The 21619-nt window shown below is 35.3% G+C and overlaps 1 protein-coding gene across 12 annotated transcripts in view; it reads right to left on the bottom strand.

Moving 5' to 3' along the window:
• Positions 1 to 3082: 3082 nt before the first annotated feature.
• Positions 3083 to 21619, bottom strand: part of LOC109864056 (glutamate-gated chloride channel) — a 44454-nt gene continuing 25917 nt past the window's right edge. For 3 of the 12 annotated variants that reach the window (XM_020444877.1, XM_020444884.1, XM_020444878.1), the window contains 6 exons: positions 19078 to 19164; positions 17318 to 17470; positions 16766 to 16980; positions 13949 to 13999; positions 9792 to 9908; positions 3083 to 9479 (listed from right to left, as the gene is read on the bottom strand). In XM_020444877.1, coding sequence (XP_020300466.1) covers positions 9348 to 9479; positions 9792 to 9908; positions 13949 to 13999; positions 16766 to 16980; positions 17318 to 17470; positions 19078 to 19164 — 755 coding nt within the window. In that variant the 3' untranslated portion in view covers positions 3083 to 9347. Of the gene's footprint in view, positions 9480 to 9791; positions 9918 to 13948; positions 14000 to 16765; positions 16981 to 17317; positions 17471 to 19077; positions 19165 to 21619 lie in introns of all 12 variants that reach the window. The other 9 variants (XM_020444880.1, XM_020444886.1, XM_020444881.1 and 6 more) reach the window with 5 other exon arrangements.

Below are 21619 nucleotides of genomic sequence, written 5' to 3'. Positions count from 1 at the left end.
TATATATATATGTTGTTCTTTTGCTTGTCTCTGTTCTATTTCTAGTCTTTATAAACTGTTAAAGTTAGTATTTACAAAAATATATAAAGTAAAATATATAAATAGAAAATAATTTCTCTAAAAATCATAGCTTTGTTTTTTAATTTTTTTTGTTAATAATTTTAATTTCAAAATTAAACTTGACGCGAAGTTCTACCGTGCCTTTTGATTGTGTCTAATTTGACGTCTTTCTGCGGCCATATTGATGTGTGCCCGTGGTATCAGACACTACCTCCCTCCTTCCTCTTAGCTTACCACCCCGCAGCAAAACGCGCCGTCCATTAGGTCCATGGATTAAAAGGATCACCATACTTTTGACGTTGGATGGTGAATTTCTCTGTAAACATTAGTATATATCTGCTCTTTATTTCTCAAGAAAGAAAAGACTTTTTCTGTAAACATTGTTGCAGATCAGAAACAATGTGAATTTTTTCGCAAACTTCGTGCATCTTAAGTTGCGATACGATATGCGACGACAGATATTTATCGATCGCTACATTTCGATTCAACTTGTTTATCACAAAGCTGTTTCACGAATCTGACTGACTAATCACTTCGATTCGGAATTTATTTTGCATATTGAAAAAAATAATGTCGGATCAAGATATCGAGACAAAAACGGACGCACAAGGCAAGAATAGAAATAAAATTTATTGCACATTTTGCCCTTCAAAAATGTTAAATGCGGAAGCTGCTAAATTAACGAAAATTGAGGTTAGTTTCTCTATACGGTGTATATAAGTGTGTTACATCTCATAGAAATTGGAGAAAAGGTTTTTATGAGATTGTTTTTATTTTATTATACATTAATTTAGTTATAAGTATATGCTATTTTTTATTGCTAGATACAAAGTATCTTTAGTACATTTATGTTTTACAACACACAGGTTATTTATATAATCTAACCTAAGAATTTGTTTATTGTTTTCCGTGTATAGTACTCCATACACTTTATTTTGTATACATTTTAAAAATTTGATGAAAATAGTAGGCAATTATACAAGTAAGAGAATAAAGGATAATTTATGTATAATTACTTAGTTAATATATAAACATTTCTCTTTGTAGTTTGTGCTACCTTATATTCACAGCAAAGGAAGTGGCAAAGCTGATCAGGAAGAAACTATTTCTGACTACTGGTTAGTGGAAGATATGTACACTTTTGAAAATATTGGTGTTTCACACACGGTAGGCAATGTCAAATACCTAGCTTGTGCCGATTGTGAAAGGGGTCCAGTGGGATGGCATGATTTGTCCACCAAAAAATCGTATATTGCATTGTGTAGAGTAAAACATGAATAAATAGGGAGAAATAAGTTTATTAATAAAATAATTTTTATAATTTTATATAATGTAAAAACTTATACAAGCATCAAATGTACAGAGAGAAAAAGGGAGAAAGAGATACTCTAGTTATACAGATATAAACTAATATTTATGAGATTGTGGATACATATAGAATGTTTTATATATATTATAAAAGCTACTCCATAGAAAAATTCATATTCAAATAAAATAACATCACTTTTTAAATTAGTCAAATTGCTTTACTTTCAACAAAGTCCCGATTTTTCTATATTTAAACATTCATTAAAAGAATCGTATTGTTTTTTGCAACGTTTAAGCACACAAAAAAATAGTTTTTCTTTTTAATTGCAATTATCAATTATTATCGTCGAAGCACGCCGTGATGGTACGCGAAAGTAATAATTCAGTGAAGAATAAGAAGATTAACAGTTTGCCGTTTTGAGAATTTGATATTTAATCACAATATTATGTTACAAACACAGCCAATAAATCAGATAATCAATCGTCGATACGATGTAACGATCAATATAAATTTCGCTTACGATTAAAAATCATCTGTACTTAATATATGCATTTGTGTGAATCAATTTTATACCAGTACATATCGCTGTTTCATACCCCGTTTCGAATATCACAAACGGGCTACACGTCGTATATATATTATTATATTGATACAATTAATCGTACGTGAAATGTTATACGCGCGTGAGTAATGTTTATACATATATACCTCTGAACGCGTGTGTGTGTGTCGCGTATATATGTATTTAAATATATTATCTGTAATTTTTGTTGCAAAGCCATTTTGCGATTTGGGGAGAGAGCATAAAAACTCATTTATTAATATTTTTTTCGTTTACTCACGTCTGTGCATCATTTTTTTGTTACCTCTTTTTTTTATATAAACCGTCTTTAATATTGCAAAAATAGTCACGTGTTCATGCGAGCCGCGTACCGTGTCGGCATTTTAATAACATCACAGCTTTACCATTTTTTTTCTTAGAACGCGCGTCACTAAAGCAAAACGCAGTAATCTTTATGCTTGACGATGCGGACGTATATATATAAGTATTACACGGTGTGTGCGGATTTCTAATTTAATGAGGGAACAATTATTCTACGATAGTTTCTCACATAAACTGATGACAAAATATGATTTGAGCAGAATAGTAAGAACGGTATAATCGTAAAAATTAATAAATAACTTTTGTTACAGAAAATAAATACAATTTCGAAGTTAAGTCTTCCGAACCTAACGTAATAAATAAATAATGACAGCTAGCAAACGCACAATATTACATGTGTCGCTGAAAATGTTTGATTTGGACAGAGTTGTATGTGAGACAATTGTTTTAATTATAACTTGCATAACATTTAAATCTTGAACATAAAAGTACAATATTTGTTTATCTAAATATAGTTTCCTTGTTTTTTTTTGTTTTTCTGCATCATCACCATCACCGTCATTGCGTCGACTTGTTTTGCGCGCGCGTGTATAATTAGAATATATACATATTTATATATAACCGCGTGTATACGCGTACATATGCAGGATCGTCTAAAAAACGTGTAGGTTTGTGAAATTCTATTTGTCCTAGGTGCGTGTTTGAAATTTTTATTGAGAAAATATGGAAATATGGAAATATTTTTTTCTTTTCAAACAAAATGCGGAACAAATGAAAAAATGTGAATAACTAAATGTTACACATATTCGATTTTGCAATAAATTCGTTAGTATTTTGGCGAAATAAAAGTTTATAAAACAAGAGAGAGAAATAGAGATAGAAGGAAGAATTACACGTGAATTTTCATCTACATATGTGTTCAATAAATGTGCAGTGTACATATAGGCAATATTATTTTCGCATCCGCATGATATCGGTTAGCGAAATTCGAGCAAATGTTTGTATAGATATTTGTCAAAAGGTTTCAATGTTTTATTATGTTGTATGCGAAGTATTCATATAACATTTTTTGCAGATATATATATATATATATTTCTAGTATATATATATTCACTTTACTTATTTATTGTTATTTCGGATATGTACGTGATTGTACGCACGATTGTACGATATTGTATTTAAAATTTCTCTTTTTTTAATTATACTTTAATGTAATGACGTAATATAAAATATATCTATAAAACAATCTTTATCTCACTCGAAAACCGATAATCCGTTTATCACGCGGTATATAATTTTACTTATGTATACGCATGCCAACGCAGAAGTTTTCTTTCTACGCTGTATAGCAAGTGCAGTGAAAAGGTACAAAAATAACAAAAATAGAATCAGATAGATTGGAGAAACACACTCATACACACATACATACATACATACTTTTATCTCTTTTCTATCTTCTTTATATGTAGCATAATTTACGTATAGCATAATTATGTTACGTTGACACAGAGATTCGGTGTGACATTAGAAAAAGAAGTCTCGAAATTTTTTTGCGCTCTTACTAAACATATATGTATTTTTGCATATCTATCTTCTTCTCAACGAGATTTAGTAATCCGCGCCGCGCGCGCGCGCGCGGATCGCTCTATATACACCGTACAATTTCTCTCCTTTCGGCCTGGCTTATTTTATACTTTTTCGGCGTGATTTTTTATTTTCAAAAGCTACGAGATACATATCATTTGTTAACAAAGCCTTTAGTCATAGATATATGACAGTTTTAAGTACTTTTTTTCACATTTATCCTTTATGCTACGACGGTGATAGTAACGTCAATTAATCAATTTTTGGTATACTAACAAAGAATACATAACAGTAACAGGGTCAGAAAGATACAAAATCTAACAATTTTAAAATATACAATTTTCCATATCAGATACTTTTCTATATTACCAAAGAAATTTTTATTAATACTTGTTTTTAGTTTATTTTGTTGCATTACGAGCCATTCAGAGAGTATTAGAATTTTTGCATAAAGAAGGCCTTATATGCGTCTTTACGTTTCTTACTATAAATGCTAAAGTTTCGTTTAACGCACACGCATTTGAAGAGTTTCGCAATAAGAATTTTTAATAAACAAGACGTTCTTGCATACAAATATAAATAATGCAGGATGTCTAAAAAAGTGCCGCTAATGATACGTTAGTAAAGTAGCCGTAGTAATAACTACTCAGTGTCTTGGTCCGTGGAGCATTAAACTTTAACGACATTAATTAATTAATTCGCTCATCAGCATTCCTATCATCTAATAGTTTCGTATTCATTTACGGCGCGAAATGTATACAAAAGATAGCAGTAGGTTCAACATTTTGTTGTTCTTGTTTCGCATAGCTGCCAGGCTCAGGATATAAATGTTTCCACACATCTGAGAAAACAATTGAAAGATAAAAATAATCGTAAAAACGGGTTGCATGCGTGGTAAAAATTATTGATAAAAATTAATTCACAAAGATTTCCATTTCCTAAAGAATTTTTTAACCGACGAGCCTAGCTACGCAACGAACGCAAGACAACTCTCCCTCGTCTGTCCGATCGATCGATTTATTTTACCCGTAAACGTAAGTCCGATTAATTTTAAATAGAGCATGTGTCTCTCTCGCAATATTTGGCTCTACGCAATATTCGTTGTGTCGATTGCATATACATATTTGTTTTTTTTCTTTATCAGTGTCATCAAGAAACGATGAGGTAGCGGTGCGGTAAAAATTGATTGCTATCAGATCAGGCAAATTCTGTATTTCACGGAGAAATATTTTTTTTTTTTTCGTTTTTTTTTTATTTTAATCGCGATTCACAGGCTTCTGCAAAAAATTTAACGCGAACGAAAAAGACGAATTGCGAAGAGAAGTACGTAATAAAGTACGTATATTTGCGTGTGAACAAATAGAGTGCAATTTTATATGTCGTACAATTTCAAAAGAAGCAAGAAATACAAGTGCAACGATCTACGATCCGTAATTTTTCCGCGTTACCATAAGAAATATATCTTCTTGTATCATATTACATCATATCTACGTGGTCAACTTTTACACAGTGCGTATACACAGATGGTCTAGATAGAAATTGTCGTTTTTAAAACGCCACGACCCGTTGTCGAGTTGTGGCTATTTCTTCGTGTGTGACACTATATAGCGAGGCGCAAGCACTGAATATAGCAACGTTATAATTTCTCCTGTATTCGGGAAACCTACCGAATCGACACGTTTCTCCGAGAAAGGACATGTGCTGCGTGTTCTCTCTTTCTTTTCGGCGCGTAATCATGATTTAAATATAATTCTACAATAAATATTAATTGCGCAAGCTTCGCGTCGATTTTTTTTTTTCTTTGAGTTTCCGTAAAGAAGTGAACACGCAGAACACGTGTTCGCGTGATTGGCTCTTGACGTAACGATTTTTGTCCCGTACGATCCGCATGAGAAAGAACGGTCGCGAAAGAAGGTACTATTTCCTCTCGAGATAAAGATGTCTCGCGCGAAATTTCTACACGGTTACGTATTGCAATCCTCTTTTATATATTACAAGGTAGAATATACATTACATTTTACGTATGACGTGTGACGTGTGTCGCGCGATCGTACTCGACGCGCGCGATATTACGTTTTCCACGAGTGTACGACACTTGCTTTACGATTTTCACCCTGCTCTCCTTTGCCGCGTCGCATAAATTGCACCCGTATTAAGTACGCACGTTCGCCTCTCATGCCACAAGCAATAGATTTTGTCTGCAAAATTTAATTATGGCAGTGCTTCGAATTATAAGATTTTCAAATGGACGCGAACGGATATTTGCACGATCGTGCGAAACTCTGATTGGCCAAGCGTTATATTTAGAGTGGATTAAGAATCGCGATGAGATATTTTAACGCGTTTTAATTGTGCGAACCCGGATGAAGGGAGCAGGGTTGTTCTTCTCACACACGAATGGACGAAATAGGTTCTATATAAAAAGTGGTCTCTCTATCGCTTAAAGATACAATATATCTCTGATTCTTTTTTTTATTTTATTTTATTTTATTTTATTACGCATATAGAATTTGCAACTGTGAGACATGCAAACGATCTAATTACAATGTGCACAGCGTTTCCGAACTTTCACGCGGAACTCGAAGTTTATTCCTGTTTTGCGATGTCACGTTCTTGATCAATTTTGCAAAATCCTAAAGGCGTATTATCTTCGATGGCTTATACGCGCTCACAAAGAGCTCTTTTCATATTATTGCGTGATCTACGGTTTTACTATATTGCGAGAGTGTTTTGAAAGAAACCGCGATATATATTCGTACAAATATAGTTTTTATGATCGTCCGTTTTATATCTTTCTTTTTTTTTCCATTTTATATAACTCGTTTGACTGAGGATCGCGCATTTGTTTCTAGTAGTGAAAGATACTCTTTTGTGAAATATATCTGTCGAACAATTTGTTGTATATCAATTCTTCAGAAAATTGTGTAACACATTTTCAGAGATAGTTTTTCACGTAAATTTATTGTTATCGAGTTGACAGTTAAGCGAAGCGGTTTGAACAAAGTTTTCAACTGGAACGACGTCTCGACAATGTCGATATGCTTCATTACGTGATCTTCCAAGAAAATAATTCTGCTTTGCTCGTGCGGTGGAGAAGAGTTTGAATTATTTAAAGAAATAAGATATACATATGCTTACCGGTGAAAATACTTTTTTGGCAGTCAGTTGTCAAAGAGATCTGTGTTAACGAGTAGTACATATGTATATTTACAGTTCACACAGGCTCGATTTCTTGGGCGTCGGTTAGCAATAATTGTGGTCATCCGAACGTTCTTCTGAATAATCATGAATTACAATAGAAATATTAAAAGAAGATGTTAAAATTATTTTTTATTGCAAAATTAATACAAGAAAATTCGAGTTTCTACCGAGTTGAGTTAATATACACGTGTTGTCAAATCTTGTTTCTTCCTCAACTAAGAAGAATCGGTGAACCAATCGGCTAACCGTCGTTGGAGTTATCGATCCTTGTAACGTGTCTTTTTTTTTGGAATCTGAACGTGCATTTGTCGTTCATATGTATGTATACGCGCGTGCGTTTCATGTCTATATATGTATGAAAAAAAAAAAAAACACTATTACGCATCCCGCAATAACGATAGCGAGACGATCGTATATATCGCGGTGTTAAACAATTACACGTTACATCTACTGAATATTTCGAGTAGTCTCGTCGCGATTTATCGAAATATTACTTTCGATATATACATATGTACGTATATTACGTTCGGCTCGCGTTTTCTTCTCTGCTGTCTTCTTTTCTTGTTTTAATATTGCTGGAGTAATGGAAATTTGTAATTCGATCAGTATAAACGTACGTACGTATGCGCCCAAAGGCGGTTTTGTTTCTTTATCAACTCCGTGTCCCTTCTTAAAGTCCGTAATATTATAACAATAACTTTGTAATCGTAGTAGCAGGTAATTACGATAATAGAATAGCAACCATAACGGTATGTAGTATATAATATTAGTTGCAATAATAATAAAAGTAGTAGTAATAGTAGTAATAATAATAGTAGTGTGTAGCATAGCGATTTTTTGTGCCTAAAATAGTATGCAGGCTACACGCAGAGATTTTTTTTTCGAATTAGCCGACGGCGGCGCAACGTGTGCTCGATGATCTGCTAGCTTGGACGTCTTCGGATGTCCTGGATATCCTCGGAGAGAAAGAAAAAGGGAGAGAAAGAGAGAAAAGAGAGAGCACAATGTGTTCGTTTACTTTCAGCAATGTTAAAGTTTGTTTTTGTGCAATGCACGTTACGCGTTGTCCACGAATCGTTTCTTCGTCTTCTAACGTGTTGACCTATTGACGCATCGTTTCTACTTGTATAAAGCGAGCAAATGTGTCCGCAGCACTTTATCTTTTCCACTTCTTCCCACATTGATCGGCAATTCTTCTCCGTTTCCGTGATACGTTACGTCGTGAGTAAATCGAGTGTAAACTAGGCGAAATAGACTCTTCGCTTCTCTGACTTAACTCAGCTTTCTGTCTGCAGCAGCGTCTATTCGATACGTAAAATGAGCCGTTCACGATGCAACGATGGTGTTCTCTCGATGCTCGTTACGTTACATGAATGGATCACGTTGCGCGGACACTCCGCGCGATTGTTGGCCATCTTCCGATACGAAAGACGTTTTCACATTTGATTTGCGATTTGCACGAACGTTTCGCAAGTAGAATCAAATAACGAGAGAAGGATCGAATGGTACGCGAATCACGTATCTTCCAGCGACGTTCGTGGCGACGAGATATTTTTCTGCTGATCGTGCTACGTAGCAATATAGTGAAGTTTACAACATTAAATTACGTTTGATCATCATCGAGCAAGCTAAGCGTCGTTCTCTCTGCTTATGCGTGTTGGCCGAAGCGTTCGTCGACGGCACCTTATCCTAGCTAAAGAGATAAGAAAAGGGAAAGGAAACGGAGATACAAGTGTGTAGTAACGTACACGGATGTTGCGCATGATCGCGGAGCGATCGCAGAATATATCTATACTTCCACTGTAGAGAAGTGTTTTCAAGAGCTATCACACGTGAAAGAAAGATGAAATATAACTGGTAGGAGACCAATCCACATAGGTGCTATTTTATCTTCGCGTCGTCGAATTACCGGTTCGCATTTCCTTCTTCGGAGAGAGAACTTTCACATCCGTCAAAACATTCCCACCCGATACGTCGGAGCTAATCGCTTTTTGTCTCACTCTTCTGTTACAATCGAAATAACAACACGACCTTTCGCTGGAGAGTCTAAGACTTTTCTTTCTCTCCTCGTATCTGAATTATTACTGTGTGTTATTTTTGTTTTTTTTTTTTTTTTTGGAGAAGATCCAAGGTCATGCAAACTTATTATTCTGCCTACTTGAAAGTTTTTACTCAGGGAAAGGAAAACTCGAACCCACCGTAGATACAATCTCCGCGGCCGAGCATCGTTGTCGCTTATTCGCGCGAGGCTTCGTTGTCGCTCACACCAGCAGCGATGAGAGATCTCTCGAGGGATCGTTGTACGCCACTCTACGAGGTGCCCTTATAGTGAATGAAGAAGAAAGTGAGGAACATGAAATAGGCGACTGGAAAGGTGATCCTGGCTATCACGTCGATCGTTTTCGCCACTCTAATCGGATGCGGTGGCTCTTTTTTTCTCAGCTGCAAAAAGAAAGCGCCTCGTTACCGCGTTACCAGACTTTCAGACTTCAAGGCACCAACACGATCGTGTCGTATCTATCGATCGTTCGAAACGTGTTGTTGTAAGGTTTGGTAACACGGGCGGGAGAAAAATTATATAAGAGCGAACATATGTAACGCAAGGCTAATATATTGACCGTAAACGCAATTTTATTTTTTGTAAAGTTTATAGATATTTTACGTTATTTAAAAGTTACTTAAATCTTTTTTTTGCAAGGATATTTTTACACACAGTTGATTATTAAGACGTATGTAAAATACGTCTCCACTTACCTCAGCGGTGCAACCGTTAGTTGCCGTGTGCGTGCAGGGATTAGGTCCACAGTTGGTGCAGGTGACAATCTCGTTCGGTCCAGTAGCACCACCGGTAGGAGCTCCGCCCTCCCGCTTCTTTTTACCCTGCGACAGGGTCTCCGTAGAAGAAACTTATATTCTCAGCGACAAAAAAAACAAGTCATAAACAACGATCCACCCTTTCGACTTGCTCTTTTTTTTTCTACGTTTTGTCCTTACAAAGTAGACTCCCTTTCCCCTCGAAATACCCCATATACATATGTACATGACGATTTTTTTGGACTTTTTACATTTCCTTCGTATATTTATGTAATGCTTCTTTGAAAATCTTTTTACATATAAGCGGATATATGCTTCAAGCGATTGTTAAATATGAAAAAAAAACGAAACATGTTACAGTATCGATATACGCGTTATATTATTAGGGTAATCGATTTTTTTCGAATATATGTAGTGATGAGAGTAAACGATCAAGTGGCGCGCGGTTTCTTATAAGCGTAAATATAACGTAAGCGTACTAAAGGCTTTGATGAAATAAAAAGGCGATTAAAAGCTTGCACGTAAAGGCATGTGATACTTTTGGAAAAGCTCACCGGAGACGGTTGTAAAAGTATCATTTTCATTTTTAAACCAACGAGAAACACGCTCGCTACGTTTCCGACATTATGGCAGCGTTTCGCTTCGACACGATCGTTACCGTTTTCAAAAATAAAAACGTCGAGTGGCCTCGATCGTTGAAAGAGGCTGATGGAAATTGCGAGCTGTCTGTCTCGCTTAAATGTAAATTACAGTCCTTGACAAATCAGGATCTACATGTGATGAATTTTGCCGTCGCAATCGGATGAATTCGCGCGCAGCGATACAGACCATAAATAAAACATAAACGATAAATCGATATACACCGGTATAAAAGAGTGAATCGTTGCTTTTCATAATATTTTTTTCAAACGTCCTCTCATATATGTATATATCAATCAACACTTTCGTGCCTCTGCGTATATAACTTACGAATTACATGCCGTATATAAACATCTACTTTGTTATGCTCCACATCGGACCCCGATTAAAGCTGTTATCACAGAAAATAAGGTGCCGCGCGCGCAAATCATTCGGGCGTGAATATTCTCTCTCGCCGCGATCTTATTGCTGTGAACTCAATCGTAAAATAATTTGTTCCGATGCGATTTTCCGGCTGAATAAACGTATCCGAGTTTATTCGAACAATTTGGACAACTTCTCCCGATTGACATGTTAAAGTAACACATTAATGTCTCTCCTACACGATGGTCGGTCCGATGTGCGAACATTAATTCTCGTATATAAACAAATGTACATTTTTCTAAACGATTTGTCTGACAGGATACTTCCTCGGATATATAAGATTTCCTTTACGGAATAAATCACGAACGGGGAAGTCCTTTTGCTTTTCTTCTCGAAGTTTTTATGGGAGGAGAAAGACGACGGAAGAAGTGCAGCAAGTAATTATTTCACACAGATGTAAATTGTATATAAAGTTGTAAAATATAAAATTGTCAAAATATGCCAGACCGAATTTGTTGTAAAACGTCAGTTTAAAATTCAGAATATTAACACTAAAATTACTTCTTTCTGCGCATCTTTCTCCGTGATCTCGCTTGAAAACGTTTGCGGTGAAATTGTGCGAATTTTCAAACGGATCCCCGCACCGCCTTGTTGCGTCTCGAAAGATATCTCGTCTCAAGCTTATGCTAATAAATGTGTGTTAAGCTTCAATGGGAATTAGTTCAATGGCAAAAGCAATTTATTGGTACCACAGTCAAAAAGATATGATATATATTTATAAATAATAATATATATAACGAGATGATAAATTTTCGAATTTGGTTTGTTACGCGTTTCGTGTCAATTTTCTTTTTCTCGCGCAAAATTAATAATCGTGATCTTGAATTCCGAGTCATAGTCAGAATCAGTTACAATAACTTGTTTTGTTATCCGCGCGTATATATATTCACACATGTAATTCTCTTGCACCAATAAAAAAATCTTTTTGCCTGACAAAGTTACGACGGGTCACAAAAGCCGCTCTTTTCTACTCTTGTCTCTTAATCGAGATAAGTGTTTATGCTAGAAAAGGTGTCGAAACGCAGAAAGCATTTGAAAACGTGAGAATTATATCAGAGAATTACTTTCATGTTCTCTCTCGGCGGCATGCCAACGTTTCAAAGCTCTTCTACTTTAGAAATGCTGTCTGCAGGTAATGATAAGATAATGTCGTTAACGCCAGCGGCCATGATATTTCCAGTTAGAACAGACTTCTTCTTGTGTGTGTATCTTGTATATACATTCGTCATATTAGATCGTAACACTCGTTAAGTGAAAACAAAAAAAAAGAAAAAGAAAAAGAAAAATAAGAAATATCCGAGCATAATCAATAACACTTTGCTGGGGACACGGAATCGTAAATATGCGTAGCTTGAAAAACGATGTTATACGAAAAATCCTGGTCGCTGGTAATAAAGCTGAAGCGTAGTAAAAGTAATCGATATTTTTAATGAACGCCTTCGCAAAAATGAAAACAAACACAAGGACACAATTATTGGATTCGAGATATTTCGTGAAACACAGGTGAAATTCAACATTGTCAAATTATAAACTGGGGAGAAAAGGAAATTAATATTTTAAAACAACTATATATATAATACAAAAACTTCTTTAGTACAGCGAAGTAATAAGGCCAAGTTAATTAAAAAAGAAAAAATTTTTGTTACGTATATATGCTTTGTAAAATATAAAAAGCGAGATGAGAGTTAGCGATTGAAACAAATAATTGAGCGTATCTTTTCTCTTCGTCAATGAGTAGAGATCTTTTTGTTACAAGCGACGATAATTTATCCTCGCCCAGGCATCAAAAATATCGAAGTATTACAAGGCATAGATGTCGAGGTGTTAAGTTTAAGCATGCATCCATGCACATGTATGGAAGCGTATCTCATGCATTTCATGCGTAATACGTACATTTTACCGATTCTCCCGTCATCGATATAAAACGCAGGCCAGATGCGAGAGAGGTGGGCAGGGTCGGACGAGGATGGGAATTTATACATAACGAGTTAACAAGAAATTCTCTATATACATGTATATATTGCCATACTCCCTATTTTTATATGAATGCACAGAGAGCAATTCGCAGCCTTTTATACAGTTGAGAGTTTAAAATAACAAAAGCTATCGAGTTAGTTTTAAATTTGATTACATTTTGGCTTGACAAATCAAACATTTTCTCTTCAAAATAATAATCAAATATATTGCAAATACAGAGAATGTGAAAAAACTCTCTTCTTCTTGTTTTATCATAATATTGAAAGAGAAATGGAGTCTTCCTCGTTCCATAACTGTGCATTTATATATATATATATATATGTATATATATATATGTATATACATATATGTATATATATATAACATGCACTTGATTGTAGAATAAGAACATGCACTTATATCGTGCATTCAAAGAGAAAAGTCGAGACAAAGGCTGAAGAATAAAAGATGTTTGGTAAAAGAGCACTTGGAAAGGGAAAATAATTTAATATTAACAAAGTGCCAGAGAAAGTATTCACATGAACATGTCTCTCGTAGAGATTACTCTAATGTTGTTTTCACGAATGTTGTTTTCACTATATTTTCATAATTTTGTAATTTATTTATGAAATACTTTTCCGCTTTTTTCTCTATGCTGACACCTTGTCAATAAGACAATACGAAAACAGAAACAGAAATAAATATACAAAATATATAAACTAGGGAGGAGGGGAGGAAAATGAGAACGAGAGCAAGTGTCTGTGTCTGTACGTATGTGTGTTAATGTTTGTATGATTTTTTTAGGACGCAGTTAGGACCTTGCACGTGCGTTGTCTTCGTTTACTTTTTCTCTTTAATTGATATATTTGTCGACGTAATTACACATTTAGATAAAATTTTATATACGCGCGTCGTAAAATTAAATTTATTTTAAATTTTTACATTTTTTTTTCGTAGTTGTCTTCTCCGTGTGATCTCAACTCCAATCAATTGACGAACCAAACAATTATTTTGCAATTTGCGACAGCCAGGTACGCGCGAAGTCCGTGACCGCGCCCTAAAGTAATGGGGGGTCTTACCAAGGGGCTGGCCAATATAATCCCTATCCTGCTGAGCACCGCTGGGAGCCGCTGCAACATCACAGACACCAAACAAAGAGACTTACTCACCAACGTTTCCACCAACCAAATTCTTACTAATCGTGTTTATAACAGAAAACAGACAGACAGAAAGATAGAGAGAGAGAGAGAGAGAGGGAGAAAGAGAGAGAGTGTGAGAGAAAAGAGATAGGGGGAGCAGAGAGAAAGAGAAGAAACAAAAGAAAGAGAAACAGTGAGAAGAGCATGTTTCGAGTTTCTTTTTGTTTTTGTTTTTTTTTTCTGATAATCTCTCTTTCACGATTCTTTTGTTTTCGATATCTCGATCCTCGCTTTGTGTTCCGCTGTCATTAAGCCTTTCTGAGCAACCACAAAAATGTGTACTAGCGTGGTATTCCACCTGATAAATTAATCACAAAGGATTACGTATTCTTTTAGTCTTTTATCCTTCTATTTGAAGTTTTTCTGACAGCCTCTTTGTATCAAGGTATTACATGATAGTGACGTTTAATGCCAACATCGTATATGTACGTAATATGGTATTTCTACTTATTTAGTGAAAGCAAATAAACAAATTGTTTAAAACTAACAGCAAAAAAACTAATATTTCTAAATCTTGTTTAAAAAGGAATATTATTAAACAAATTTTATTTTACAAGATTAGAAGCGTATCTGAATACGTAGAACTACGCATATTCTAGAAAAACTACAAGAGTCAAATGTTATAGAAAGTATATTCTGAAATGTCAAAACGCTAAGAGATAAAGAGGAAAGCTTGTAAATAGACGAGAAAATTAAAGACGGAAGAAGAAAGAAGTTGGGAAAACGAGAGAAAAGTAGAAAGCGAAAGTATGAACAAAAATGAAAGAAAATGAAAGAAATTAGGGCACACAGAAAGAGGAGGGGAGAAGAAAGAGAAGTTAAACGGCGGAGACATGCATATTGCAGCCTCTTTCGAAAAGAAAATAATGAGCACTCTCGAAGGAATAGCGCGCTATTATTGCCAGTGGTGCTCCAACTTGTCCCATGACAGGCTATCTATTTGAGACACAGGCAGAGATCGTCTTTCCACATTTCTTCTTATGTGTTTTTTTTTTTGGATGCTTTTTGTGCGTCAAGTATAAAAAACATTAAACGTGTTACAGCTAATGAGAACAAATAGTCGGACACGTGTGTCATCAAACGTGTTTCGAGGATCGATCGATCGTCGCTAAAAAAAAAAAATACATATAATAGATATACTATACGCATCCGCGCGCGATTCTTTCGCGACAACTTTTACAGCTTACGAAGCGCATGATCGAAAAATTTGGCAAAAAAGAAAATAATACTCACACTCTCTGGACAAAAGAAACGAAAATATTGTACGAATTGAAAGAAAACTATATATATGTGGGTAATTAAAAGATCTTGAGAGATGCAGAAATTATGTAGAAAAAATCATACTGTGTTTTTGTGCAAGGTCACGCCAACAAATTCATATGTGCAGGATGTAAACGCGATAAAATAACGAGCGGCATATCAAGAAGACATCGCAAACATATCGTGTGGAACATCGCATTTTAATACATATTATAAGTCTGTTCCTGAGAAAAATTCTCAGAATTCTAAATACTAAAGCTAATAACGTGATTGGTTGTCAAAAATTAACACAACCCATAGGTGTTTTCATCGCGTTCACATTAGCAGAGAAATCTTTTGATCGCAAGTCAATGAAAGAGACTAAGTCAGGTGATGAATGAGATGTCCCGATGTTCTGAGATATACGATGAACATAAGTTTACCTGGCGTTTATTCCGCTTTTCGGTTCGAGATTTACGTATATAAAATATATCTTTTTTTTTTTCTCGTCTCAATATACAATTCCTGTGAGTTCATTTCGGCCGATGAAATCGGAGAGTAAATAATCGCGACTGTGGTTTTTTTTTAAATAAAATTAAGCTCGACGTTAAGATTTCACGGAAATCTACGGTCTCTCAATTTGCTGCGGAGAGATTAATTTCCCTCTGACAAGATCTCTCTCTCGTACACTATCGATATCGGATATAATCTTCATCTAATAACAGTGTCAGCATACTATCTATCATCACGTCGCGAAAATCGTAACTTTGAGATATAATATCGGTTAGATGTCATTTTGAATATGTCCGTGCGCGCGAACATGGGAGTCAGTATATTTATTTATCGTAGCGTTCAACACAACGACAATTAATAGTCTCTCTCGCTCGGATGTCGATATTTAGAGAGCAGAGAACAATTAATAACTCCTCTGCAAAATAAATGTCTGATCGCTTATTTTGCATGAAAGAGGATTATCGGGACCGGTTTAAAATCGATTCTGTTTTGCAACATCCTCGTACACGTATTTGTGTGCACGCATTAGAAAATTAATCGTACGAAAATTCAACAGCCCGAAGACGTATCAGTAATGTGTCGCGCGCGCGTGATAACGCGCGGTCAGCTGTCATTCTCTCTTTACTTTAAACCGGTCCCGAATGTTACATTTATCATAAAAAAAAAAAAAAAAAAAGCAATTTATTAATATATTCGTATCAATTAGTCTGTTGTTAATTGATATTAATAGCGCGAAGAAGGCAGTACGGCTCCATTTAAATTCGCGTCGTTAGGAAATATCCGTGATCGGGAGAGTATTGTTTTGTATATATATATATATACATATGTATATATATATATATATATGTATGTATATATATATATATTTGCGTTGTGTTTTATATATATTTGCGCCGCGTTTTTTGGACAAAATTATCGAGAGGGACACGTCAATCAGCAAAGTACCTGGGTGACGGGGTTCTCTCCCGGTCGATAGACAACATTGTGCATCGGTCGTTTGCGGCCGACGTAATTCACGCAGACGAACTCGAGAAGACTCGCGTAGATAAAGCACATGCACACGCCGTCCCACACGTTCATGGCAGTCAGATTCGAAACGACGGGCAGCGTTCCCCGGAAGCCATTCGACGTGGTGAAAAAGTTGAGCATCGTTGTTACACCTGCAACGCAATCAGAAAGTACAATTTATCTTCCGAAGCATTTTCGGGGAAAAAATGTCAAAAATGTTGTGGATCTAATTTGCAAGTGCAAAGTGTTTTGTAAAATGTACTTGCGCAAAATACGTGAGATTTCTTTTAACATTCGGGAACTGTACACGTGTGAACGTATAGCGATAAACTTTTTGTACACACGCGTGATAAATTATATCTTTTTTCATGCACATGATACGTGATGCTAGCAAAAGATGTGGTTTCCGCCGACTCATTCCGAATTGGGATAAATCTGTCGATTTTGATAATGGTAGAGACGGTATTGTGCGCGCTTGTGCAGACTCACCGATCATCACTCGCGCCGGCACGGCATTCCATTCGAGCCAGAATGTGATGAAGGAGCTGGTTACCAGAATAATGCCTGGGATGAAAACCGTGGTGAAATAGAAGGCGCGATCCCGCGTGAAGATCAGATCCACCTTCAAGCAGCTGTAATTACCTAAGTCACGCACACGCAACTTCATTTTTCGTGCTGGCACAAGAGATTCGTATTTCCGAGAACAGAAAGAAGCTAGTAGCACTTTTATATATCATTTCAAGCAGTGACTATTAAACTGCTGACAAAAATCCGTATGTACTGATAACGAGAGTTATTTCATTTAATAAGTTACTTTTCATTTGAATAACTTGTTAATTTATACTATGTTAAAAAAGAAACACTTTGCCACATTAAAATATTTATACGTACAATAAATACAATTTATACATTTCTTCGGAATATAAAATAAGTATATTAGAGAAAGTAAAAAAAAAAACGTGTGAATTAGTATTGGATTTTTTTGCGTGACGAGCTCGTTCGGAAAGGCGTGACTTTTCGCAGATAAAAAAATAAAAAAGATGGAAAACAGCGTATACAACCATTTTGTTAATTTGTGGCCACCAAACCCCACATTCGCGGAAGCACTTCAAGCATTTGAGCAAAATACCAACGTGGGTCAGAGGAGGATTTGTCAGAAAAGGCTATAGCAGGCATGAAGGAACATCTACCGGGGTACATCAAACTAAATCACTTTTTCTCACAAAATCCTACGCTTAATACAATTTCTCACTTTCTTGTCCTTCACACTTTTTGACAAAAACAAATTTGAACATTTATTCAATAATACTATTTATTCAATAACATGACACGAACAACACCGATGGCATTCAATCATTGTCATTTTTATACTTCGTCAAGTAATTTGCAGTTCCTGTCTCGTTTGGACTTTTTTTTCTTGGAATTAACTTCAGGCAAGGTTCTCTTAGATATCCAATAATAAACAAATAGAAAATTAAAAGTGAAAACATTGTGCACAGATTTGGATCACAAACATGAAAAAAAAAGCGAAGCTTTTACCTGGACAACAAAAGTAACATCAATTTAAAAAATAATAATAAAATTTATTTCGAGATTATTCCAGTTTTGTTCGTAATTCATGTAAGATTAAACACGCAGGAACCTGCATATTGATGCATTATTATTTTTTATTACGTTTTCAAGAAAAATAATATAAGTAAAAAACAGAAGTAAACAAAACTGCTGCGTATGTTCCATAACGCTACAATAGAAGCTTGCTAATATAAACTAAGCGTTGATATACAAAATGTTTGAGGCATCTTGTATAAAACCATAACAACAACGTAAGCCAAATTAAACAGATGTACTTTATACTAGAAGAGATCTCGTTATTACTCCTTTTTTAAAAGGTTTGCAAAACGAAATACGTATTAGAGAATAAATAACTGCATTTGCAATGATTCGATTACGAATTTGGCAACGCTCGTACGGCTCTCTCCAACTACAAATTTTTCAACTGAGCGGTAAATTTTGTCGCAGTAGCGCGCAAATTGATATTCTATATACGAAGCAACATCAAAGTATCCACTACTGGGGTGTCTTGGCATCTCGAATTTTGGTAAACTTGGTCCTGTCTCTCTCTCTCACTCTCTCTCATTCTCTCTTTCGTTTCCTTTCCTTCATTAATATATTCTTCGTTTTAAATCGGATCTTTTTACAGAGGCATACGCGTTTCACGTTCGCGTCGAAGAGATAGGTGTGATTGTTACCTTGCTCCTCAAACCTGCGCTGGCACAGCGAGCACTTAGAGTCTCCAAATTCATCGAACTCGTCCTCGTCCATGATCTGTCCATCAGCTGCAACAGAACAGCCCACGATCTTCCTTCCTATTTTTTTCTTTTTTTCTTTTTTGCATTTTCCTACCGACTCTCTTTCTCTCTCTCTTTCTCTCACGAAGGGAGAGACACAAATCTCCACAGAGCTTGGAGGTAACGCTTGATCCACTGTACAATAATGTCACTGTAATGTCTTATGCGAGAAGGCAAGTTTATGTTTCTTTCCCGCGCGATAATAATTTTCACAAATCATCATTTTCCGAAAGTCACTCGTTTCATTTTGGATCTCGTTTAGTAAATCCCAATAATTAATTAGTAAATTAAAAACCAATGCAAAAGCCAATATTTGATGTTCAATAAATTTTCAGTGATTTTTTATCGCACGCGTCAATAAATTAAATGTATTAACATATGAAATTTTGCCTCGAATAATCTCAAATTATGAACAAAAAGAGCAATTATTGCGGATAACGTGAAATTTTCAGGTCGCGTGCGTTCACATTTTGCTCATTTATAATTACACAATAATCATACGATATAATTTAGATCTTTTGAGTTCTCTGTCTTTTGTTAATCGCATAACTATGTATCTTTTATTCTATATGTATAGATCAAGCATAACCGTTTTCCGCTATGGTTGAGTCCTTCAGGGTAAAGTGTAATCAAACAGATCCATCTTAACCGGGGTGGATAGTACTCAAATTGTTTTCTATGTGTACGTTCTAATTTTCTTTACATTTATAATGCTTGTAATATTGCATGTGCCAATCGGATGAAAAATTCACGGGACTTAATTTGGCGTTATATAATATTCGACTGGAAATACACATGTACAACAAAGAAGATACAAGTTTCAAAAATACGTGCCGCAAAAATGTTTCACACTTCAAACTCGAAAGCTTCTCTCGCGAACGACCAGAGGAAGCGATCTAAAAAGTTAGCTTGCCAGCAAACATCAAGTGTTTTCTCTAGACACACGTAAATCCTAATTTCTATGTTAGCAGAAGCTATATTAGTAATGAACAAAAAAGTTCCTCCGTGTATTATTAATAAGAAACGGAATTCTATTTCTGTCGTATATTACGAGAGACGGCAAAGTGGCGCGTGCGCGCGCGATGAGCTTCACGCCAATTCCTCGGATTTCTTCGCATGGTGGCTGTCGATACCGCACAGCAGCACAGGAAAACGGATCGATTTACAAGCACGAGAAGGCAAAAAAGAAAGAGCGTCCCTCAAGGACGCCCCAATGAAGAGTCATTGTGAGTAAGAAAGCCTCACCCCAAAAAAGCAAACCACAGCGGGCTCAGTTGAAAAGCGAGACAGGATCCAAGGTTGCCAATATGCATCTTCTAGAGGGCAATCTACGGGATCTATTTTCGTACATGTGTGTGTACACACTCGTTCAAATACTACGATATTAACAAATACGAGGGAAAAGAGATGTAATACATATATATATTCGATCACCTCTACGTCACATGCACAAGTGACTCTCTTTCTTGTGCATCTATACACAATTAAAAACGTATGTGCTGGTGTCGTTCCGTGCGTAATACTTCATAGATTTATGTACTTTTGACGTAGAAATAAGGAATATGCGTTTGAAGATTACGTTATTTTAAAAAATTTAAAATAACATATAAACACATATGTGAACGAGAAGAGGTTTTCAAAAAAGGGCAGAAAAACGCGAAAGAAATTTAAATATACTATTTATAAAGATTTAGAGATCTGCAACATATAATATATATATATCTGCAACATATATTATGTATATTTCATTTTAGAGTATAGGCACACTCATATTTGGTCAGTTAAATTGGAAGAATATTATTTGAGACAGCAAGCTCAAGATTTTAAGCTGAAACACTTTGCTATTAACAAAAAAAAAAAAATATATTCAATATAAAAGCACCGTACGTTCCACAAAGCAGAACAGAAACGACGCATAATTCTGCTACATTTATTTTCATGCATGCAAGTCCTTACCTTTTGTCAGTTTTTATTAAAACTAAGTGCTCCATATAAATATTGTTAATAACATTAACAAAATGTTTCCACATACACAAGTGCGACTAAAATAAATAACAAAAAATATTAACGTATTAAAAAAATCAGGAGTTAGTAAAAACAAAAACCTTTCAACTCAAGAACTTTCAACAAAATGTAAACAAATTATCTTTGTGATTAGTTTCGAAAATTAATAAAATCATTTTATGCCTGACTCATAACGGCCGGATAACTCATAACGATATTTTTGTCACTTATAGATTTGAAAAGAGAGGAAGATAAATAGATTGCATTCTAAAAAATTCTGTTTTCTGACACTCGTCGAATTTATTGACTTAAAGAAAACATGAATTCGTCGTCTCAATTGAGACGACGAATTTTACTTTCTGTTTTGACGAAAATACTGTCGGGAAAAATAGACATTGTGCGATTACAGAAAATTACAACAAGTATTTATATGTGCAAG

This window comes from Pseudomyrmex gracilis, unplaced genomic scaffold, assembly GCF_002006095.1.
Source record: "Pseudomyrmex gracilis isolate BER0280 unplaced genomic scaffold, ASM200609v1 scaffold_16, whole genome shotgun sequence".
NCBI classification, from domain to species: domain Eukaryota; kingdom Metazoa; phylum Arthropoda; class Insecta; order Hymenoptera; family Formicidae; genus Pseudomyrmex; species Pseudomyrmex gracilis.
Note: the sequence above shows the minus strand (reverse complement) of the source record. Positions and strands in the feature narration are given on the sequence as shown.